The sequence below is a fragment of the Phyllostomus hastatus genome, unplaced genomic scaffold (assembly GCF_019186645.2).
Source record: "Phyllostomus hastatus isolate PE091 unplaced genomic scaffold, TTU_PhHast_1.1 phas_contig_329, whole genome shotgun sequence".
Classification (NCBI taxonomy): domain Eukaryota; kingdom Metazoa; phylum Chordata; class Mammalia; order Chiroptera; family Phyllostomidae; genus Phyllostomus; species Phyllostomus hastatus.
In genome coordinates, this window is record NW_025333854.1 from 1,458,052 (window position 1) to 1,480,492 (window position 22,441).

Genomic DNA, 22,441 nt, shown 5'->3' on the forward strand with positions numbered 1-22,441 from the left:
AGTCGTGGGTGTTGCTGCGGCGGCCCCGGGGGTGCAGGTGTCTCTCTGAGCAGGCGTCTTCGTCTTCTTCAGACAGACACCAGCTTTGGGGGTGCCGGGTCATGTGGTATTTCTGCTTCTAATGTTTGGGGGGAAAATTATTTTTAATTTCAAACTCTGCTTTGTTGCAGGTACTCTTGCAGGTTGTTTTAAAGCCTGTCTGGAAGAACGTGTGGATGAGTAAGTGATAAGGACGATTATGAATATTTGTAGGAGCTCTGGCCGTTCTTCATTAACCTGCCTGGGGGTAGCCGCCCTCGCCGTTTCTCATTCGGGAACGCAGCTGAGGGGGATCCCCCCGAAACCGCGACACAAAGCTGGTGGGGGCGGCGCTGGGACCCTCTGGTGTAATCACCGTCCGCCCTTCTGGGGAGTGTGGGGGAAGTGGGGGGATGTACCATTTGCCATAGTTACCCCCATAAAAGACAAACAGACGCTCTTCTACATTTTATTCAGAATGAAGTAAGCATGGCAGAGATACACCCGCGAGACCTGCGAAAAAGAACTTGATCCTGTAATGAAGTCAGTCCTCAGGGGGCAGGAGGGGACCCCGGCTGTCCCCAGCCGCATCCAGCCGCACCTGGAGGTACACGGGTGGCCCGTGGAACGTGTCACGGGGAAGACAAACAACCCCCACAACCGAGTAACGGGCAGACCCTGGAAAATCGCCGGCCGCCTCAGTGTGCGGGAGGCGGGGGCAGCTGGCGTTTGATCCAGGCCTGGAACTTCTGCATGAAGAGGATGTAGATTCCAGGTTTCTTGGCCTCGCCGCACTTACGACCCGAGGACACCAGGCCGTAGAAGGAGCCGCTGCAGACCAAGGGGCCGCCGGAGTCACCCTGGAAACAAGAAAAGGGACAGGTGCTTGGTCAGACGCTCTTGCACTTTTCCTGCCACCCACAGCCGGTGACACAAAAGTTTCTGGTCTGGTCCTCGGTTCCCTTGTGTCGCGAAGAGGGGCGGGCACGGCCCCTTGCTGAGGGTCGGGCGGGTGTCTGTGCCTCTGTCTGTCCGTGCCCTTGTCTTTGGGACTACCCATACACACACCCTTTGCTCCCCGGCGGCCACTGAACTTGGCTCCTCAAGGGACGGGCAGACAGAGAGTTTGAAACGACTCACTGAAATGAGACAATTGTGTCATCTGCGAGTGTCGTGTTGGTGATCACGGTCCTGAGACCAAGCTGCAGGGGTGGTGCCGCGGGAACCGCCCCGGTGGCAGGAACTCGGTCTCCCGAGTTACTCTCCCCACGTTGGTGCCCTCTGAGGGCTGACCAGGGTGCTCTGCACACACACACACCTTGCAAATCCTTGCTTGGTGCGCCGATTCCTGAGGATTCCCTCTGACAACAAAACGTGTACCTCAAATCTGTCAAGGACCGTGACAGGGTGGCAGCCTGGCCTTGGTCACTGCTGCCCCACCCCACCAGCTGCAGCACCCGGTGCCCTGGTGGGTGATGGTGGGGTGAGGGCAGGGTGGGGGCGCTGCACACACACAGGGTCTTGGAGATCACCCCACCCTCCCCTCCTTAATCACACCTGCAGTGTGATGTGAGTATTGTGTTCTAATTTTCAAAAAGATTTATTTATTTACTTTTAGAGGGGTGAAGGGGAGATGAAAGAGAGGGAGAGAAACATCGATGTGAGGAACACCCATGGGTCGCCTCTTGCACACCCACAGCCCGGACCTGGCCTACAACCCAGGCACGTGCCCTGACTGGGCATCGAACTGATGACCTTTCGCTTTGTGAGACAACACCCAACCCACTGAGCCACACTGTCAGGGCTGTGCTCAAATTTTTTAAAAAATTGGTAGCCTGCCCTGGCTGCTGTGACTCGGTGGGCGGAGCGTCGCCCCATACACCGAAGGGTTGTGGGTTCGATTTGCAGTCGGGGCACTTGCCTAGGTTGCAGGTTCGATCCCTGCGTAGACAAGAGACAGCTGATCGCTGGTTCTCATGTGGAAGTCTCTCCGTCTCTCTCTCTCTGAAGCAGTGACAAGTGTTCTCGGGCGAGGAGGAACAAACAACGGCAGTGCCTCCGTGCTCCCGTCTGTCACCCGCGCCCACGAGCACCTGTGTGTTTTCCGCCTCAGGAAGCAAGAGTGTGAGAGGCGAGACTGCGGCTCCTCCCGGCCCGCCCGTCAGCGGGGTTTAAGAAGCACCTACTCTCCGTCTGAGCTTTCTGCGTTTGAGTCCTGCAAGACCTCTCTACCAACCCATTGAAACGCTGGCTCTTTTTGGGGGGAGTTACCTTCGAGTCACCCCCGGTGAGCGCAGAGTGGGCAGGTAGGGGAGACCGTTCTGTGTGGCGTGGGCCCAGACAGGACCCACGCCCACAGGTGGGTTCTCCCGTGGGGAGTCAGGCCTGCGCTGCACCTGGGCCACGTTGAGACTCGCTTCTGCTAAAAGCTCCCTCGCCCTGAACTCAGGCAGCAAGTGCTCTCTGTCACTTCCTGAAGTCTGTGCTGACCGTCCCCAGTGTGGAGTGCAACCGGCGCACCCACTTTTCCCTTTGCATTCGCAAACCTCCCTCGTCTGTGATGTGACTGGCGGCTTCCTCTCTTCTGTTTTCTGTAAAAGGTGGCCACCTACAGGGAGCCCGTGCCTCGTGAATGAGGACCATTGTGCAATGTGCCCAGAAAAGCAACAAGGGCCAGTCACAGCGAGGGCTGACGCTTTCCCTCCCCTTGAGAGAGCAGCCGCGCCGTCCCTTTTCCTCCACAGGACTCGGTGGTCCGTGTGAACATTTCGTGTCTCATCCACGACGTGGTGGACCCCACGGGCCAGGGTCCGCATCAGGCAGGTTGTCCCCGGACGCTGCCGCCCCTGGGAGGACGCCGCCTGGAGAGGTCACCAGACGTGGGCACTGTGCTGATGCACGAGCGTGCACTGACCACGTGCTGTGGGCGTTGGGGGGGATGCCCTAAGGTTCGTTCGCGCTGGGAGAGGGGAGACAGGAGGACGCTGCGCGGGAGCGGAGAGGAGCCCCGGAGACCGGGGGCCTGGGCTCCCCCCCTCCTGTCCTCGTGCCCCTGAGCGAACGGAGCCTCGCCCCCGACCCCACCGGCGCGCTGAGCCCCTGCACGTACCTGGCAGGAGTCCTTCCGGCCTCTGGCGTCCCCCGCGCACACCATGCCCTTGAGGATGACGGGGTTGTGGTTGTAATAATCGGGGCTGTTGCACAGCTTGTGACTGATGACGGTGACAGTGACTTCTCTCAGGGTGTCCGAGGGTTTCAAGGTGACCCGGTCGGTGGCGCCCCAGCCGGTGACCTGGCATTTGGTTCCGGCTGTAATATCGTTCTTGGTGCTTGGCTGGAGCAGCTGGACATTCTCGTTGAGTTTTGCGGCCGTGTGAAGCTGACAGGTTGAGAAGGAGTACGTGATTGGTTGTCCCCAGCCGTATCCCGCTCTCAGCCTGCGCACAGTCTATGTGTGGTCCCCGACCTCGGGGGCGCACCCCTCCTCTCGCCTCTGCTCTGCTGGCGGCCTGCAGCTGCCTCTCTGCGGTTGCTGCCCCCAGGGCCTCCCCCCCCCCAGCGAAGATGCTGGGGGAGGAGCTGGCCCAGAGCAGGGGATGCTGCCCAGGCTCAAGTGAGCCGGCCTCCGCCCTCCGGCCTGACCTGAGCCGTGTTCCGTGGAATGACCTCGCTGGGTCGTGCCTGCGAGGGCGGGGCCGTTTCCTGCCGGAGGGGACCCTCAAAGTCGGTGCAGACTGCGTTTGGAGGAGACTACGTGCGGTCTAGGCCGGCTTGTGACTCACTTCTGCCTGCCTGCCTGCGGCCACTCGCCGGGCCCTGGCGGACAGCGCACGCGGATCTCTCACCGGCCAGTGCTGAAAGCATTCGGGAAGAAAGCTTTCCCCGCGGGCCCCTGGGCCTGCTGGGCCGTCCCCTCCCACGGGTGTGGCTTTGTTCTGTGTGGAGCCAGCCCCGACGGGTGTGTGGTGAGCTCTCGTTTCCTTCGAGGCAGCGAGTGGGGTGCAGGGGGCTCTTCCAGGACATGACCCGGGGACCCTGAGCGCGACGGGAGTGCCAAGGCCGTGCCTCTGTGCCGGTGGCCAGGCGGCCGAATTGCGTGACGTGGCAGGTTGGAGAGCCTGAGGGAGGGCGGGGCCGCCTACCTGAACCAGCATGATGTCGTTCGAGATGGGATCTGAGGAGTATCCTGGGAATGGGATGAACTTCAGGACGTCGAACTTCTGTTTGGAGTCCTCGCTCTGAGACAGAGAGTGGGCTCCTAACACCACTTTGAAGGACTGCTGTTTGGTGTACCTGGGAAGAAGCGAAGTGTGGAGAGTCGGCGGCCTCGCTGCCAGGCCCCCCGGTGGGGGGGAGAAATGGCGGAGCAGGTCGGGGACACACGGGGGCAAGGACTGTCTCCCAGGTCCCCCGTCTCGGGTGTGACGGGGGTCTCAGTGGACGCAAGCATGGTGGGCGCCGTCGGGAGCCCACTGACCCGCCGCCAGCCCGCCCCCTGGCCCCCAGCGCTGCGCTCCAGCGCCCGAACCGTGCCCCATCTCGGGAGGAGGAGCGCAGCCCTGATCGACGGACGCCAGCTGACAGCAGTGCCGTGCTGGTTTGGGTGGAAATAAAAGACGCTGCGTTTGTTGAGGTTGTGGGTTGAAGCTGGCATCTGCCACTGTTAGGAGCTTTTATCCGCTGCGGTAACATTTGCATGACGTGGACTTCACAGTTTTAACCGTTTTATGTTAATCCGTGGCGTGCAGTCCACTTACGCGGCTCCCCCCTCACCACTGTCCCTCGTCCCTCTCCGGGCCGTGCCGTCTTCCCAGCGCCCGGTGTGTCCTCACTGACACCTGCGCGTCGGCACGTCCAGATGCCATCTCTGACCTCCGGGGAGGGCGTGTGGTTCCTCACGGGGCCGCGAGGCAGGCTCCTGCGCCATGTCCCCTCCTGGAGAGAAGATGTGGGCGAGGAAGGCGAGCCGTCCTCCAGCCGGAAAGTCGCTGCCGACTCAGAGTGAGGGCCCGCGGGGTGGTGGCCGCTGCCGGGCCCGCGGGGTGGTGGCCGCTGCCGGCCCCGCTGGAGGTCCGGGGTGCATCCGCTGGTGAGCCCTCGGAGGAGACAGCAGGTGGGTTTTTCCTGTTTGTTTGCCTTGCCGCGGAGAGCTCCAGCAGCAGCGTCCCAGCGGAACCACGCTGCGTGGTTTGCTGTGCGTTTTGCTGAACTCCCTTCACAGCTCCTCGTGAACATAGCAGCAACACTTTGCCAGGCCTGCTGACGCTGGAGCCCGGCGTGCACGCACACACAGTTCCCGTCCCGGCGTGCGCCCCGGGGAGCCTCTCCGAACGCTCGTTTGGAGTAGGGAAGTTTATACGAAGCGTTGCATTTGTCTGGGTACACATACACACGTCACAGTCACTGGGAAAGGGGTCAAGGCAGGTCACAAACAACCCCACAGCCACACACACACACACACACACAGATCCCTGGTAAAGTTCATGCCAGTCACAAAGAGCGCAGAGACACAGAAAAGCAGAGCGGACGCGGCCTCAGGTTTGGGGACCCAGTGCCGACGGCAGGCTCTGACTGCCGGGAGTCCCCACTTTTTGAATTCTCCCAAAAGAGTCTGTCTTTGGAATTCCAGCTCTCCTTGTTGAAAAGTCGGCCTATTGCAAAATCTGGATGGGATGAAATCTCTCAAAGGATGTGGGTCGGATTTCCCAGGACCGACTGGAGCTCAAGTTCGGCACAGTCCCCGCACCCAAAGCTTTGGACGGGAAGGGGGACTGAACCCCCTCTCTCAGCCCACCCCCTGGGGTCGAGTTCTGACGGACGGCACGGGCACCTGCCCGAGTGACCGGCACTCGGAAGGCTGCAAGGCCGTGGACGACGAATTCTAACCAGGGAAGGGCGCTGAGGGAATGTCTGGTCCACCTTCTTGTTTTACCAGTTTCCTTGGTTGGTTCATGCCTTTGAAATGTTTGATTATTTTCATCTCCACTGGGACATGGGAATACTAACACAACACAGACAGCCCCGGCTGTCATGGCTCAGTGGGTTGGGCGTCACCCCGCAAACAGCCAAAGGTCTCGGGTTCGATTCCCGGTCAGGACACACACCTGGGTTGTGGGACTGGTCCCGGTCCCAGGTAGGGGGGTGCACAGGAGGCAGCTGGTTGATGTTTCTTTCCCTTTTTCCCTACCTTTCCCTCTCTCTTAAATAAGTAAAATCTTTTTTTTTTAATGTTTAGGAAAGCTTCTTTCTTTTTTTTTTAAGATTTTATTTATTTATTTTTAGAGAGGGGACGGGAGGGAGAAAGAGAGAGAGAAACATCAATGTGCAGTTGCCTCTCACGTGGCCCCCACTGGGGCCGTGGCCTGCAACTCAGGCACATGCCCTGACTGGGAATCGAACCTGTGATGCTTTGGTTCGCAGCCCGTGCTCAATCCACTGAGCTACGCCAGCCAGGGCTATAAGTCAAATCTTTTAAAAAATTAACAACAATGCAAGCAGCCTACGAGTGGTCTCCGGACTTCCCAGAGGGACTTTCCGTCTCGGGGCACACGGCAGCTGTGAAGGGTACACAGTGCACAGAAGTCCGTTTCTCCGCTCCTGAGACACCGCGGGTACCTGAGCTCTAGCACCTGCCGCCTCCTCAGCTAAACCCGGGCCCGAACTCCCTCACACGGCGGAGGAGGAAGAGCACCCGAGCCGTTCATTCCTACGGTTGTACAGCGCCGTGTCTCTCCAGGGTGGTCCTTGGGCCACCTGCTTCAGAACCACCCCGAGGTGCCTGTCTAAAGGGCGGCTTCCCGCGTCCCTGGTCTCGCCCAGAACACAACCACACGCACAGCGGAGCCGAGGGGTCGCTTCCAGCCCAGCTCCCGTCTGCCGAAGACGCCCACGAACACGGTCTCCCCGGGGCCTCCCAGGGACCCTCCTCGGGGGCGGTAACGCCGACGGGCCGCACATGCCTCACTCGGGAAAGGGGTCTCTGGCCCAGAGTGACACGTGGCCACTACGTAGGGCAGTGAGACCCCATCCCACGCTTCGCCCGTGACGGGTGCGGACGCCCGGCGCCCAGCCTCTCAGCCCCCCACCCCATCCCCTCCGCCAGTCCGCCGGGGCCCCGGGCAGGGTTCTGCCGGGACCCACAGCTCCAGCTCCGGCAGGGCAGGTGGGGTCCCCGTTTCTCGGGGGTCTGTTCTGCAGACGAGAGGGGGGAGTGCCGTGACTGACCGCGAGAGGGGGGCCTCACAGTCCTGTCCCGTCAGCGTGGTGAGGCCACCGGACTTGTTCCCCGTCGGTTACCACGGGACAGACCATCATTCCCAGGGACAGACAGTGACGGAACACCCGATGGCTCTCGTGGAAGCGCTGTGGCGTGCCAGGCTTTGTGCTGAGCCGCTCACACAGGTTCTCCCATTGGAGCCTCACAACAGCCCTCGAGGGAGGGCGTGCTGATTCCCGTTTCGCAGATGGGGACACTGAGGCTCGGGCGAGCGGGGTCTGGCTCTGGGCCTGGAGTTCCCGCCCAGGGAGCCTGGGGGGCTCGAGTGGGGCGAGGCCTGGGGAAGGGGTGGTGGGAGGGGGGCTCCGGTCCAGCCGGGGGCCGGCGGGCGAGGAGGGCAAGTGTCCATGAGCCAAGCAAGGCCGCGGGGCGGCTTGGGAAGGCGGGGGGCAAACCTCGGGGAGTTTTGCTTCTCGTGACTTAAAAAGCTGGACGTGCGATTGTACGAGAACATTCTCACGTTTGTGCCGGTTTCCTTCTGTGGCCGGCGTGGGCACTCGGGGAGGAGCCCGAGTGTGTGAGGACCCCCGCGGACGGGTGGAGGGCGGGGTGCCCACATCTGGCCCCCGAGCCACTTGCTGAGAGGGGCCCCGGCACCAGCCAGAGAGCCGTGCCCGCAGGGGACTGGGGGGCCCATGTGTGGGAAGCCACCGTCAAGCCGTTTCATAAATATTTGGGGTGTCATAAAGCGTCACGTTTTTCCAAGCTCCAGCCCACCTTCAGTTTGACACCCCACCTCTGTCCCGTAGAGGAAATCTGATCCACACGTATTCTGGAGTTCTTTAGACTCCAGCCACTTAAAAGGATATTTAGCAATTTTTTTAAAAATTCAAGACCTTTTTTCTCTAATTGGGCAATTTGGCAGCCCACCCCAACTGAGTCAAGTTCACTAGGCAACATTTAAAATTCAACTTAGTGATACCACTTAGCACCGGGTAGCACTTTCTGGCTTGCAAAGGGCTTTGCACACTGTGTTTTCAGCTTAGCAAAAATTAACAATAAAAAATAAACTCTCCCATTGAGTTCCCTCTTTCGAGTCAGCCTTTGCGGAGCGGAGCGTCCGTAAGAAGTCAGGCCCTGTGTCCGGGGAGATCAGGGCCCGTTTGCACGGCCGACCTGTGTTGGAGGGTGTGCGCCCTGTGAACCGAGTGAACTCTGACCGGTGGCCCCCTCTGCCCAGCCGGTCCCCGGGGCAAGTGCCCGGGAGGGGCGGAAGGGGTGGGGACGCAGCGTGGCCTGTGGGGCGGCCAGGACCTCAAGCGCGGGGCGCGGTCGTGCCAGACGGGCGGCCGGCTGTGTGGAAACCAGACAGAGGGTCTCAGCGTTTCCGGCTCCCAGACTTCCAGCTTGTGTTCGCACTCGTGTCCCGCCAGCGGGGCGGTCAGACGTAACCCCCAGAACACGGGACAGCCAGTTCGCTTGTCGGTTCCGACACAGCCGACGCCCAGGGGCTCTTCAGGGCACACGGTCCTCGTGTGCGGGGGGAGGCGCCGTCTCCCCTTCGCGTACTCAGGCGGGAGCGTGAGGAAGAACACTTGCCAACCAAAAAAAAACCAACCTAAGGACAAGCACGCCGCGCCGCCCCACACACGCTGAACGGCGCTGGCGCTGCTTCCCGCTGCGTTTCCGTTGGCGGTGCTTGCAGAGCCCCAGGCAGGGTTTGGGGCTGGTGCGGCTGGAGCTAGAGGGTCTCAGGCTGAGATGGACGTCGAGAGCTACAGTCCGTCTTCAGAAAAGCCTTCCTTCTGAGCGTCCCAGAGAAAGAAATCCCGCTCGCGCTCTCTCTCCCTCTCCCTCCCTCGATAAACCTTCCACGGCTTTCTTTTCCCACCTGGGACGGTGGTCGCCCTTACAGCTGTGATTCCCGAGCGGCAGGCCTCGCCTCTGGGGGGGACACTGGGGCGTTGTTGCAAGGGGCCTAGAGTCCCTGAGCACAGTGGGTCCCCTTCCTTCTGCAATGGTCACTACCACTGCTGACTGCCCCTTCGTTGCACTTATGACATGCTCAGAGTACTCAAATATTGACACAGATATTATTTAACCCTCAAAATCCCACAAAGCAGGTCCTTTGGTCGGGGGGCTAGGAGGTACACACTGGGGCTTCCTGGTCCCCTCGGGGGACTGCCTTCTCTCGTGGTGCATGCGGGCCTTGAGCTTGTCTGAGGCCTTGGTGGGAAAGGCGGGCCAGCCCTCGTAAAGGGAGATGCAGGGCAGACAGTGTGGATGTGCGTGAGGGTGCGTCATCCCACCAGGGGGTCTGTGCCCACGGACTCGAAGGGCAGGGCAGATGCCCTCCTGCGGGGGGGTGCACGGGTGGGAGTGTGGGGACTCACCGGGGGTGGCAGTGGGCCGCCGTCAGCACCCACCGCGGGTGGATGAGGACGCCTCCGCAAAGGTGGACGCCGTGGCGCTGGAGGGAGGCCATGAAGGGCCTGGAGTGGGGGGTCACTTCCTTCCCCCCGATGATCTCCTCGCTGGAGCCTGCAAAAGAGGAGCAGCTGTTCGACACGCCGGGCCCACGTGGGCGATTTCGTGTGCCCCTTCCTTGGACGGGCGGGCGTTCTGTCATTTTCAAAGGTTACGACCCCCCTGCCCTGCCACCCCGCAGTCACCTGGACACACAATTGCACTCGCAAACCCTAGTGTGCAGCTGTATACAAGGTTTGCCGCATCACAGGTTAGAGGCATGGACGTGGCTGTGAAACGTTGTTGCTGTTTACCATGTGACAGCACGGCACAGCGGCTGGAAGTCCACTCAGTGCCCGTGGGTGGGAGGCGCAGGAGCTACTTACCCCGTGGAGTCATGCACGCCCCAGCCACCAGGAAGAGCAGGGAAAAGGACGGGAACGTAGCCATTTTGGTGGCTCTGAGTTACGAAGCCCGGACGCTCTGAGCAAGCCGGGGAAGGAGGAAGACTCTGCAGGCTGCTGAGGGTGGGTCTTGCAGCTTTGACGCGCTCGCCACAAGTGTGCCGGAGCCACGGGTTTTCACGCCTCCGTCGAGGGGGGTTTGTCAGCGCGGGGCGTGCCGGGCCTGTGCGTTTGGCACTTCTGGGAGGGGTTACAGTTGCAGCGAAGAGCTCGTTTCTGGGCCCGCCCGCCTGCGGCGTCTGTGTGGGTGCTCGGGTTGTAACCAGCGAAAGGGTGAAACACAGCCCGGGCGTGAGGCTGCAGTGGAGCTGCCGACAGAGCTCCGAGGTGCCCGTGGCTCTGCAGCGGCCCTCACCACCCCCCTGCAGAGAAGGGCGCCTGTCCCGTGGAGGCTCTCTCCGTGTCTCTCTCCCTGGACACGGACTTGCCATGTGGGGGCGCCCGGGACCGGGGACAGAGCGCGGCTGGGCCCCACGGAGGCCTCCCGAAGGCCCGGACCTCTTCCCGTGAGACCCACACGCTCCGTGGCAGACTCCACCCTGGTCCTCATCCCGTTTTCTCTCGATGCGACCGAACGGGGTTCAGTTTCAGTCGCATGTTTGGGAGATTTCATAATGTTATTAAAGGGGAACATTGGCAACATATTTCTAATCCCGAGTCTCCCTTTTACTCAATTTTAATAGAAAATGACTGTCTGTTTATCCAAAGCCTTAATAATAATATCTTTTAAAAATCCAGGACTGAGCCCTGGCTGGCGTAGCTCAGTGGATTGAGCGCGGGCTGCGAACCAAAGCATCATAGGTTCGATTCCCAGTCAGGGCACATGCCTGGGTTGCAGGCCACGGCCCCCAGCAACCGCACATGGATATTTCTCTCTCTCTCTCTCCCTCCCTTCCCTCTCTAAAAATAAATAAATAAAATCTTTAAAAAATAATCCAGGACTGGGTTTTGTCTCCAGCAATGGAGGGCGATGCCCTGCCGATCTGTCTGCGGTACTTCCTCCTTCGCTGCAAGACGCGCTAGACTTCAGGCCGGGGTCCGACTTCCCCCAGGCGCCGGTCCAGGCCGCAGATGGTGTACAGTGGGCACAGACAGACACAGCCAGGCGGGCACCTAGTTACTGTCCAGAAGCACTGACCGAAGCACCTTCGGGGAACAGCCCTCGCTTCCCTTTTCTGAGACACATGCATCCTACCCTCTGTTCTGTGTGTGTGTGTGCGTGCGTGTGTGCTTGCGTGTGTGTGTGTGTGTGCGTGTGTGTGTGTGAAGGGGAATGGAAACCCAGGGCTCTTACGTTTGCCAGGTTGCCAGAGACCCCCCCTCCAAACTGTCGTCTGCTAGTGCTACAATGATACATTACACGCTGTGATTTGATAAGCACCTTAAATTATTTCCAAACCCCTTTGTACATCATCGTGCCTGCGTGTGCATGGCGGGCGCCGGTGAGGAAGGCGGAGCAGCTATGGTGTCTGCGTCACCGGTGAGGGATCGGGCTCCGCGGTGTGCCCAGTGCTGCACGGCGCGCAGCCGGGGCCGAGCCCTCGGCCGGACCCGGAGCGCCTGGCTCGCTCGCAGACACACGGCCAGAGCACGGGACGGGGGAAAACGTCCCGTTCTCACTTCACAGGGACGTGGCGAAGGCAACGCTCTCCTGCCCCCCCAGCTGGCGGAGTCGGCGAGACTTCCTGCCGCAGGCGCCTGCCGCCGGGTCGGGGAGGAGCCCGGTGAGGAGAAGCCGCAAACTCGGTAAAACCAAACGTGGCAGCTGCAGCCGAATGTCCCTGTGAATGTTCAAGTCATCGTGGTCACGGGTGACATGTCACCTCTCCGTGCTGCGAAGAGGCAGGAAGAGGCGGCTCCCCGCTGGGACCCGGAGCCGTGGGGGCCGTGAGGGGGACGACGGGGCAGGTGGGGGCGGTCTGCGCTGAGAGGGAGGGGCGGACAGTGTGTGTGAGAGACACAGCTGCATTTCTGGGGGGGTGGGGGCCGGGGGCCTGGTTACGGTGCCTTTCAGCTGACTCTTCCCGAGTCGTGAGGACTGACATCACGAGAGTTTTCCCGCGTTGCGAAGCACCTTCACGGTGCGGCCAGGGGGGTGGCTGTCCTGAGTGTGGCTTTGCGGGGCGGGCTCCGGGAGCTGGCCGGGCCAGCGGGTGGTGGTCAGGCCCCCGCAGCCCCGACCCGACCCGACCGCCAGGTGCCCACCGCGCCTGGAGCCGTCCCCCGGCTCCGACAGAGGCGAGCCGGCTGGGCCGGGGGCGGGGACACTCACTCATGGGGGAGACTCGGCTCCCTCGGAAGGGCGGGCTGGCGACCCTTCCTTGCAGCCAGCCTGGGAAACTCTGAGAACCACGTCGGTGTCCGGGTCCGAGCGTTTTGGCTTTGGCTGTGGATGGACACATGGCATCTGTGGTCCCGCCGAGGAGGCTGGACGGGGACAGCGGGCCGTGCAACAGGACGAGCTGGGCGGTCTCCCTGGTTTCTGCCGAGTCTGCCGTGGGGAGGGCTGTGTTTGCCTTGGCCGGCGTGCGGCGGCCGGCCGGGCTGAGCGAGTGCGGGCGGGGGCTGGGGCCTTGGGCCCAGGGCCAGTCGGGGTGGGACTGGCCCCCCGCCCCCTAGAATCCCATCCGCAGCAGCTGCCGTGGTGCGTCCAGCTGTCCTTTCTAGCCGCTCTTAGCGAGGCCGCTTCAGGGCTGTGTTCTCCCCTGTCCCCCCTCTCTCGACCCCCCTGTGTTACGGGAGACCCTGAGCGCACAAACTGCTGCTGGGAGGCTCCGAAGGCCGTGAGTGGACCTGTCCCCCGGGCTGCCATCCTTTCCCAGCCCGGACACCTGCGTCACGGTGTCCCTCAGCCACGCCCCGCACGGCCCTGTCGCTCCGGGCATGGCCCAGGCTGTGCCAGTCCGGACCTGCTCCTCACCCGTCTGGGGGGCACGACGGGAGCTGACGGCGTGACTCAGAGTCCAGAAGCTGGTGCAGAAGCCCCACGCTCATTTATTTCATTTGATAAAATGTCACGTCATGTCTGTCCGGTCTAATCACAACACAGGGCCTGTACTGTGTAGGCCTGTGTTTTTGATCTAACTTTCCTCCTCACTGGTGGTGTCACTGGTGGTGTGTTGCACGAACGTGTCACCCGAAGCAACAGAAGCCCCGAACACACCTGGGCCTCCGCACGGGCAGTTCCAGCACAGCTCTGCGGGCCCCGCGGCAGAGCAGGCCTCTCTCCAGCCCCTCCTGTCTCGTCCCTTTCCGCCCCCTCGGGGAAAGTCCCCGTTGTCACGGTTTCCGAGACTGTGACAGTGGGGACAGCTGGCCCGGCCTCCCCAGCCCCAGGCACTTGAGAGCGGGATTTGGCCGAATCCCCCTGGTTCCCTCCTCCGTGGCGCGCTACCTCCTGACCCTGGTTCCCGCCCGGTGGAGAGGGAGCCGACCGGAGAGAGGAAGCCGCTAACCATCACGGCGGAACTATGGCAGCTTTGGGAAACTGGAGCGAGGGAGGGGGGCTGTTGCCTTGGGTGCCGCGTGGTGGCATTGTGTCTGCAGGTGCGCAGAGAACAGACGTCCTACTTCAGAGGGCAGCCGCCCCTCCCACGAGACGCCCTCCCGTGGGTGGGCCTGGGAGCAGGTCGTGAAGGAAAGCGAAGCGCCCCTGGGTGTGGGCCCGGGGCTTCATTCGGCCTTGACCGCGGCGCCGGAAGCTGGGGGGGGGGGGCTCTGCCCTCCCTGCTTAAACGTACGCACCCTGCAGCAGGACTGCCCCGAGACCGCCCCCCGGGGGACTGACGATGGTGATGGTGGAAGAACGGAGGGACAGTTGCTTCATCTTCTTCCACCTGAACTTTCAGCCAGAAGCTAATTTGCATATGAGTCATCTTCCTTGATGGCACATGCGTGTGTCTCCTGCCCACCGTTCTTGGGTTAAGTCACACAGCAGCCCCTCACTGCCCCGCCCCCGACCCGTCCCCCACCCCAGGGAACGAGGCGCCGGCCTCGGTGGGTGCTGAGCGGAGGGCAGAGCCCAGCATCTCGGCGTGAGAAGCCACCGTGGGAACACAGTGAGAGACGCCGGCCGGGGTGGGGGGGTCCCGGGGCCGCCGCCGCCGGAACTGGCTGCCGGCTCCGCCCTCTGCCCCTGGTGACGTGCCTTCTTTCCCTCCTCTTCCTCCTCGGGGTGGCTCTCCACGCTCCCCCTCGCTGAGCCGCACGTCATGGGAGGGGCGGGAAAGCTCCACAGGGGTGGCCCCTGTGGCGTCGCTGGGCCCGAGGAGGCAGGTCACCCGCCCAGTCTGCAGTGTTTGTCCTGAAAGATTTACACGTGTGAAACCCCGCCCACCAGGGCCGGCCGCCAAGTGAGGGCTTGAGCCCTGGTCGGTCTCCCAAGCAACAGGCTGGCGGGCGGGGTGGGGGTGGGGTGGGGGGGACACTGGCCTTGCACGGGGGAACTGAGCACTTGGATGAGCTTAGGGGGGTTGTAGGGAGAACACTGGGGTCACCGTGCAGGTCACGTCGAGGGGAGGATGCCAGGGAGAGGACCGGCGACGGAGGCCAGAGAAAGGCGCAGCAGGAAGGGGAGGAAGGAGGCAGACATTGCAGAGGAGAAAGGACGCGACCCGTCGTGGGCAGGCAGGAGCCTTCTGGTGGAACACTGCCGTTCGGATCTGGACATCCCGACACCCTGCGGCCTGAGCCAAACTCGTCATCTCCTTAAACAGAAACAGATCTGTGAGACGGAATAATCTTGTCGTACTGGAAGCAACTCCGTCGGGTGGACCAGTGAGACTGGCTTCCTGTAACAAAGTCACTCACGGGGGCCAGACTCTTTCTTTGTAACAAAGTCACGGGGCCAGACTCTTTCTTTGCAGCAAAGTCTCGGGGGCCAGACTCTTCGCGGAGGGGGACACAGTAACTGCTGCGGCTGAGCCAGGCCTCCACAGATGGACCGACCCAGTGTTCCTCAGTTTTCACTGGCAACAGACGCCACTGGAACTGTCACACAGTTCTGAGTGCGACAGCAATACTTTTTGCAAAGGCTGCTGACTCATCAAACATCACACACACACACACACACACACACACACTTGCACACCCCCCATCCCAACCCCGCTGGCCCCGGAATGCCTGTCCCGCCCTTTATCACAAGAACTCCCAGGCGGATCAAAGATGTTCTGTGAGCGAATAAAGTCATTACAAACACGAAATGAAGCGGCGAGTTAAGAAGAACGTTTGAGAGGGAAGTGTAAAGGACACCGCCCGCCTGTCTGTGCGAGCGTGCAACACTTGGACTCTAGTACGGCAGGAGGACCTCCGGCAGGAGCCAAAGTCACGTGAGGACATGTTTGTCCTTGGTATCGGGGAGCAGTTCCCCCCAAACGCGGTGTCTTTAGCTGTGAAGAGCCCCCAGAGATCGATCTAAAGGGTAAGAATAATAATCAAGAGCTTGATGGTCAACAAGCCAACATAAACACAATGTTTCAGTTAAGTGTCCTCATTAGGAACCCAGCACGTAAACAAAAACGTCTCAGTGGTGATAACATAAATATAAAGCGTATGTCACAGTTTTGTAAGTCTCAGGAAGTGTACGTTTGACACACTAACAGCGCAAGTGTAGCAAGTGCTGATAAAAAGACCACCAGGCTGAGAAAAGATACATCACAAAAGCGCAGTTGGAACTTTTTTAATTACTTTTTAAAAAAGATTTTATTTATTTATTTTTAGAGAGGGAAGGGAGGGAGAAAGAGAGAGAGAGAAGAAACATCCATGTGCGGTTGCTGGGGGCTGTGGCCTGCAACCCAGGCATGTGCCCTGACTGGGAATCGAACCTGCGACACTTTGGTTCGCAGCCCGAGCTCAATCCACTGAGCTACGCCAGCCAGGGCTGGGACTTTTTTATTGTTGACACTATTGCGGACGGACGTCGCCCGTTTCCCCTCCTCCCCCCGCCGCCCCGCCCCCACCCCCCAGTCTTGTTGTTGGTCGGTGAGCTGCAGATGGGTGTCGGCAGCCACGCGGTTACCGCGCAGTTTCTTTCAGATGGAGAACTTTGTAAACCCTCTTTCCTTCTACAGCTCAGGCCGCCTCCTCTCCTCCCCCGGATCCGACACTCTCACTTCTGCTCTCATCGGACTGTCCGGTCGCTGCTTCCCCGCCCTTTGGCCGCGCCCACGCGCTCTCTCCCGGCCACGTCTGACGTCCACGTCTTGCGTCTGCTCGGTCCGGACGAGACAGTCGTGGGACCGAGGCCCACACACCCGGTCTCCCTGCGCCCCCACCCCCCATCTGCAGGGGGGCTGCCCGGCCCCCACCGCCTTCCCCCTCTCGGGCTGCAGCTTCTCAAAGGGTCCTGCCGGACGGAACCCGGGGGGCTAGCCCAGCGGCTCCGCGGGGTGCTCACCGGACCCTAGAAATGCGTTCGCTCATCCCCTGTCCGCTCTCTAGACCGGCGGCCACAGCGCTTTCCCAGACCCTCCCCATCCTTCCCAGGCCCCCATGGCCCGTCGTGCGAGACTGCCCGGCCTCCCCTGCCGTGGCTGAGGTTGGAGGCGGGCTCCCTCCATCGTGCAGGTGCTCTCATCTTTCCCCCTGGGCAGGCAGAGACCCCTGCATGGAGGGCTGCCTCTGTCCCTCCTCATCCATCCGCCGGAGACCTCGTCTTGTAGTAACTTTTTGCAGAGCGGCTTGAATTTCTGCGTCCTCACTGGCTCCCCCTCTGGCACTCGCCCGCCTGCCTGTCCACGTGTCCCCGCGTGAACGGCCCACGCAAGCAGGGCAGACCTGCCCGTCCACGGGAGACATTTCCGTGGACGTGGCTGCTGCTCCTCGAAGGACCGTCTCTTCTGTTCCCTTCCCGATCTGTGGTTTTCTTCCGGGACCGGTTTCTCGCTCTCTCTGGTGGTCCCGATCCATTGTTTTCGTTTCGCTGGACCGGCAGAATGCACCAGCGAGGCTCCGGGGGGCTTGTCTCAGGCCTCGGTGTCTGGGCATCCCGCACCCCGTCACTCTGCTGACCCGCGTTCCTTAAAGCGTCCCCCGCCCTGGACACGTGTCACCCTCCGTCCCGCTATTCCTCACCCCGTTCACCAGTCCCTTTATTGCTGCTGCCCCTCCCCGCCCCGTTCTCCCAGTTCTCTGTGTGTGTGAGTGTGTGTGTGTGTCTTCCCTTCCCTCCAGCCCAGGCTTTCCCGGAGCTGGCACCGCCGAGCACCGGCCGCGGCAGCCATGGGAACCGGTGTCCCGAGGGGGGACGAAGAGTTGCGTTCTCCAGGAGTTTCAGAGACACCCAGGCGGTGAAGCACAGTGCGGGGCAGTTCTGGTTTGCAGGGCCTCTCGGCGCGCGGTCGCCGATGCCCGTGGTCAGCGCTGAAGGGGACGCGCGGGGACGCAGGCCGCTCCGCGCCTCAGACGCATGGGGCTGAGGCACGGATCCCTTCCCCGAGCGCGTCGGGGGGGGGGGGCCCGGATCCCAGGGGCCTCGCAGGGGGAGGCTGTGCGTCCCCTGCCTTCCCCCGACCCCTCTCTGTAAGGTGGCTCCGGCAGCGCTCCGGCCCGCTCCTGCCCCCGGGCCCCTCGAGGGGCAGCAGCGCGTTTTCTGCCCGCGCCCTCCGCCCTCCGGGCCTCTCGGCCCCCCGCTGCTCGGGCCCGGCAGGGACCAGCCCCGTCTCCGAGAACCATTTCCTCCTCGTTCCGGGGGGAAGCCCTTTTCTCTCTCCCAAAAGCGAGAGGAGCCCTCGGACATACGTCACAGCGAACCCCTCGCTCGCTGTTACCCTGCCGTTCGCCACCTTTATCCCGTTATTCTCCGAGACTCTCAGCTCCTGCTGGTGCCCTGGGAACCGGAGGGAAGCTCCAGCCGCCGGGGACGGAAGGCCCCCCCCGTCCCCGCCCCGCCCAGAGGGACTTGGACACAGGGAACTTCTCTTTCCCGGGGGAACAGGAGTGATGGTAGCTTCTGGTCATCTGGGAAAGCAGTGGGGGGGCAGGGGGGGTTCTCTCGGGCCCAGTGCCGCTGTCAGGGGTGTGTCCTCCGGCCGGAGGCCCTCCGCCTTCCAGGTCCCGAGGTCACGCCTGCTCACGACGAGGTTAAAGGGTGGGGGGTCAAAGTGCACAGCTCTTCCTGGAGGTGCGTTTTAGGCTCTCGCCCCTCTCCCCTCCCCCATCTCATTGGACAGGAGACCACGTGCCTCCCCGAAACTGGTCTCCGGCGCTGGGCGGGCTGGGCCGCCGCTGCGGAGCCGGGGTGCGGTCACTTGTGTGCGGAGCAGCGAGCTGAACAGGCTACGGCTTCTGTCAGCCCGGGGAGGGGGGGATCGGGCAGCGGGGCTTTGTGTGTCCCTGTCCTGCTCGGGTCCCCGCGGGGACGCGCCCCGCCATCTACGGCTGTGCTAAGGGAGGGAGAAGACGGGTAGAGGTTTGTGCCAAATGATGTGTCTGGCCGAGATTTAGTAACTTGCGACCCATGCACTGCCCCTCCCCCCGACATTCCGGGAAGACGATTCCTCACTTACTTTACGAGGAAGAGTATTTCCTGGGGACCCTCGTGCTCGTTAACTCTATATTTGAGACCTCAAAGCCCCCCACCCCCGGCCCGTGCCCCTCACACCAGTAATGACTGTATCAGGAACCGGGGATATAATGGCACCGTTTTCAGCAGACCTCAGGGGAATTCACAGCGACGAAAATCAAAATAACACGAAATAGATTCTAAATTAAGGCTTTTATTGTTTTCGTCAACAGAATCTGAACGTTGGGAAGCTGCTTTTTCCCTTCCCTCGCATTCAAGATAGCGACCGCATTTCACTGTCGGTGACTCGGTGCCAGTGGTGGAACCCGTCCGCGTTTTAATTCGGTGTTTCCTCCGGACGCTCCTGGCACATGCGTCAGCAGGAAACAGCACGTCTCAGAGTCCTCTCCGGGCCACGTCTCCCCCAGTGAACGGGATGAAGCGTCAGCGTGTCCTTGAGTCGTCCCGATAGCTTCTGAGACGGGCAAGAACAGCGACGAAGCCGGAACACCCCTGACCCGGCAGAGCTGTTCAAGGCCATGTTCTGAAGCAGGCCGAGTGAATTTGGGGGCCCCTGCACCCCCCACCCTCTCGGTTCCTGTCCGCCCCCCGCAGCCCGCGTCTGCAGACACTCACTGTCGGCGAAGGCCTGTGGGCGTCCCCGAGCTGGGACACATCCGGGCGTTGCTGCTTGGCAGTGTGGGCTCATCTGTGTGTTTTATTCTCACGCATATGCTTTTTATTTATTTATTTTATTTTTTAATTTTAAAGAACCCAACCTCCAGATGAAAGGGTCCTATCTTTTTTTTTTTTAAGATTTTATTTTATTTATTTTTAGGGAGGGAAGGGAGGGAGATAGATAGAGATAGAGATAGAGAGAGAGAGAGAGAGAGAGAGAGGGACATCAATGTGCAGTTGCTGGAGGTCATGGCCTGCAACCCAGGCATGTACCCTGGCTGGGAATCGAACCTGCGACACTTTGGTTCCCAGCCCGCGCTCCATCCACTGAGCTACGCCAGCCAGGGCTCATGTATATGTTTTGAAGTAGAAATGAAATGCTAAGAAGCCCTGAGGATTCAGGGGAAGTGTGTGATGAGGGACCCTGGGGTATGGGGCAGGGAGGGAGAGAGTTTGGGGAGGGGACAGCCCTTGCTCTGAGTGACTCTGGGGAGCAGCAGGCTGGTTCCGGGACCCCCGCTTTGTTTCCGCGTGCTGTTGGGTCCCGGACAAGCCGGAGGTCTCTGACCTGCCGCTGCTGGCGGGGGGGGTGGGCAGGGGTGGGTGGAGTTGAGACGGCCGCCCTGGAAGCGCGGAGGCACAGGTACTTCTGCCTCCCGTGTGTGCACGGGAGGCCATAGAAGTAGTTTAAAGTGTGGATTTCGATCAGAGAGTTCTCTTCTCAGTAGAACGAGTTTTAGATGTTTCCCGGGAGGAAACAAAGAGCCCCCAGAGGGAGGGCCCAAAACGCAACGCACTTCCAGGTTGCAGAGTGCACACGCACACACACACACACACACTCACAGAAGCCGGGCCCAGGTGACGCGCAGTAGGACTGGGGAGCCGGGCAGTGTGGGTAGCGCGACACTGGGGACGAAGATTCGTCTCCGGGTGACACTCCCTGTGTCACTGACTGCCAGACACCCGCTGGGGTCAGGAGTCTCGGGAAAGTGTCCCTGTGACGGGGGATCCGAGCCAGCAGGTGACAATGCGCAGAGAGAGCCTCCCTCTCCAAAGCCGGGGATACTGGCTGTGGACCTGAGTCGGGGCGCGCGGAGCGGTGTGCGAGACGCGGGGTGGGGGTGGGGAGGAAACGCATTGTTCCAGCCCACGTGTCCTTTTCTCAGGAGCCCCGGGCCTTTGCCGGCCTGTGGTCCCCAACCGCCCCAGCAGGCCGCTGCCTGTGGGGGGGCGGGGCATCCCTTCGCACGGGGAAGCCCCGGGCTCTCCTGACTCCAGGGTCGGCGGTGGGGGGCGCGGCAGGTCGGCGCAGGCACCCCGCCCGGAAGGAGAGGCGTGTCCTCTGGCTGCAGCTGCGCAGCTCTGCAGCAGCAGGGGAGCGTTGTGAAGGCACCCGGTGCGGGGCTGGGCGACCGAGGGAGGCCCTCTCGGCTTCCGGACGAAGTTTGACCCCGGCAAATGCGCCACACCTGCTCTCCCGTTTCCAAACAGCTTTACTCAGTGCTGTCCTTGGGTCCCTTCAAATAGAGCCTGCCGTGTGTCCCCCCCGCAGGGCCAGGTACCCTGCGTTTTCTTGCACTCGGGTAAGATAGAGAGAGAGAGAGAGAGAGAGAGAGAGAGAGAGAGAGAGAGAGAAACATCAATGTGCGGTTGCTGGGGATCATGGCCTGCAACCCAGGCATGTGCCCTGGCTGGGAATCGAACCTGTGACACTTTGGTTCGCAGCCCGCGCTCAATCCACGGAGCTACACCAGCCAGGGTTCTCCGACATAATACCTTTCTGTCACTGGAATGCTCACTTATTGAAAGCGCTCTTTTAGGCTACGATTTCTGTAGTTTAGAACTTTGGAACACTCATGGGAAGGAGAACAGGACTCCAGGAGACTGGAGGGAATGTTCCTGAACGACCCCCACGCGCACCTGGCCTGTCTGAGTGCCGTGTGAGCACATGTCTTTCCCCCAGAGCGGAGGCCCCCGTGCCAGCGCAGTCACGAGTAATGCAAATTTCTGAAAAAAGCCCACTCCACCGTTGTCTTGGAGACTCTCCTCCCGTGACCGGCAGTCCCCCTGCCTGTTTTGACGAGACGATGACAATGACCCCGCCACGGTCACTTCCTGCCGTGGGTGATGGGGACGCGTGAGGGTGTGGGTCTTGGAGTCGGGGGCAGGGGCTAGAAAAAACATGGGGCGTGTCTGATGCAGTTAACGACCCCTCAGAGAGCGGCTTTTCTGGTCTGACCTCTCAGAGGGGAGGTTAAGTCCCGCCCTGGCCGGGGTGCTCAATGGGCTGGAGGGCCATCCCCCACACCGGAAAAGGCTGGGAGTTCGATTCCCTGTCAGGGCGCACCCCTGGGTGGCGGGTCTTGTCCCCGGTGCGGGCGAGCGTGGGAGGTAACCGACCGAAGTGTCCCTCCCCCTCTTCCTCCCTTCCTCTCTCCCTCTCTCAAATCAATAAACACATTAAAAAGTTAAAAAATGGATTAAGTCCTAATCCTTCTGACGTGGAGACGTGTGAGTGAGAAAACCGTTTCTCTGGCAGTTGCTCAAGTGTCTGAGTTGGCCGGGCTGCAGCGGCTTCCTTGTTCAGTGCGGCAGCTCCCGGGCCCAGCGCAGGCAGGCCCGTCCGACTGGAGTGGCCGTGGGGCGTGGGGACGAGCTCCCAGGCCCAAGGCTGTCCCCGGGCCAGCGGCCCGGGCCCCGGCTGAGGCCGCTCTGGGCGCAGGGGGCTCTCGGGTCGCCGCCTTGGAGAAGGCTGGAACGGCATGGCCACCCAGGCACAGCGGGCCGCGTGGTTTCCCGTTTTTCAGGAAAACGGTCGCGACGTGACCCTGCACTGGGACCATCCCAGGGAGGAGGGAGCCAAGATGTTTCAGAGGCTGCGTCTGAAGCTGCCAGGTCCTCCGGGAGTCCTGCACAAGCGGCTCGGAAGTCACGCGTATTCCTCGTCTTCCAGCGCCCACCTTTACCTGAACCTGTAGAACCGCACTGTCTTTGGCTGCTCCACCCACGCGTCAGGGAGAGGCCGCGGCTCTGTCCGCAGGCGGACGGGCCGGTCTGGCCAGTGGCCTGGGGGTCCTGCTTCCTATTTTATCACAGGGC

General features: G+C 61.5%; 1 protein-coding gene across 1 annotated transcript; it reads right to left on the reverse strand.

The window, feature by feature from the left end:
- Positions 1-475: 475 nt before the first annotated feature.
- On the reverse strand, positions 476-10,247 carry GZMK (granzyme K). The gene is made up of 5 exons (XM_045839921.1): positions 10,087-10,247; positions 9,628-9,775; positions 4,161-4,311; positions 3,128-3,397; positions 476-878 (listed from the first exon to the last, which is right to left on the reverse strand). The coding sequence occupies exons 1-5, from the start codon at positions 10,148-10,150 to the stop codon at positions 717-719; spliced, it is 795 nt and encodes a 264-aa protein (XP_045695877.1). The 5' UTR covers positions 10,151-10,247; the 3' UTR covers positions 476-716.
- Between the last annotated feature and the right edge of the window lie 12,194 nt (positions 10,248-22,441).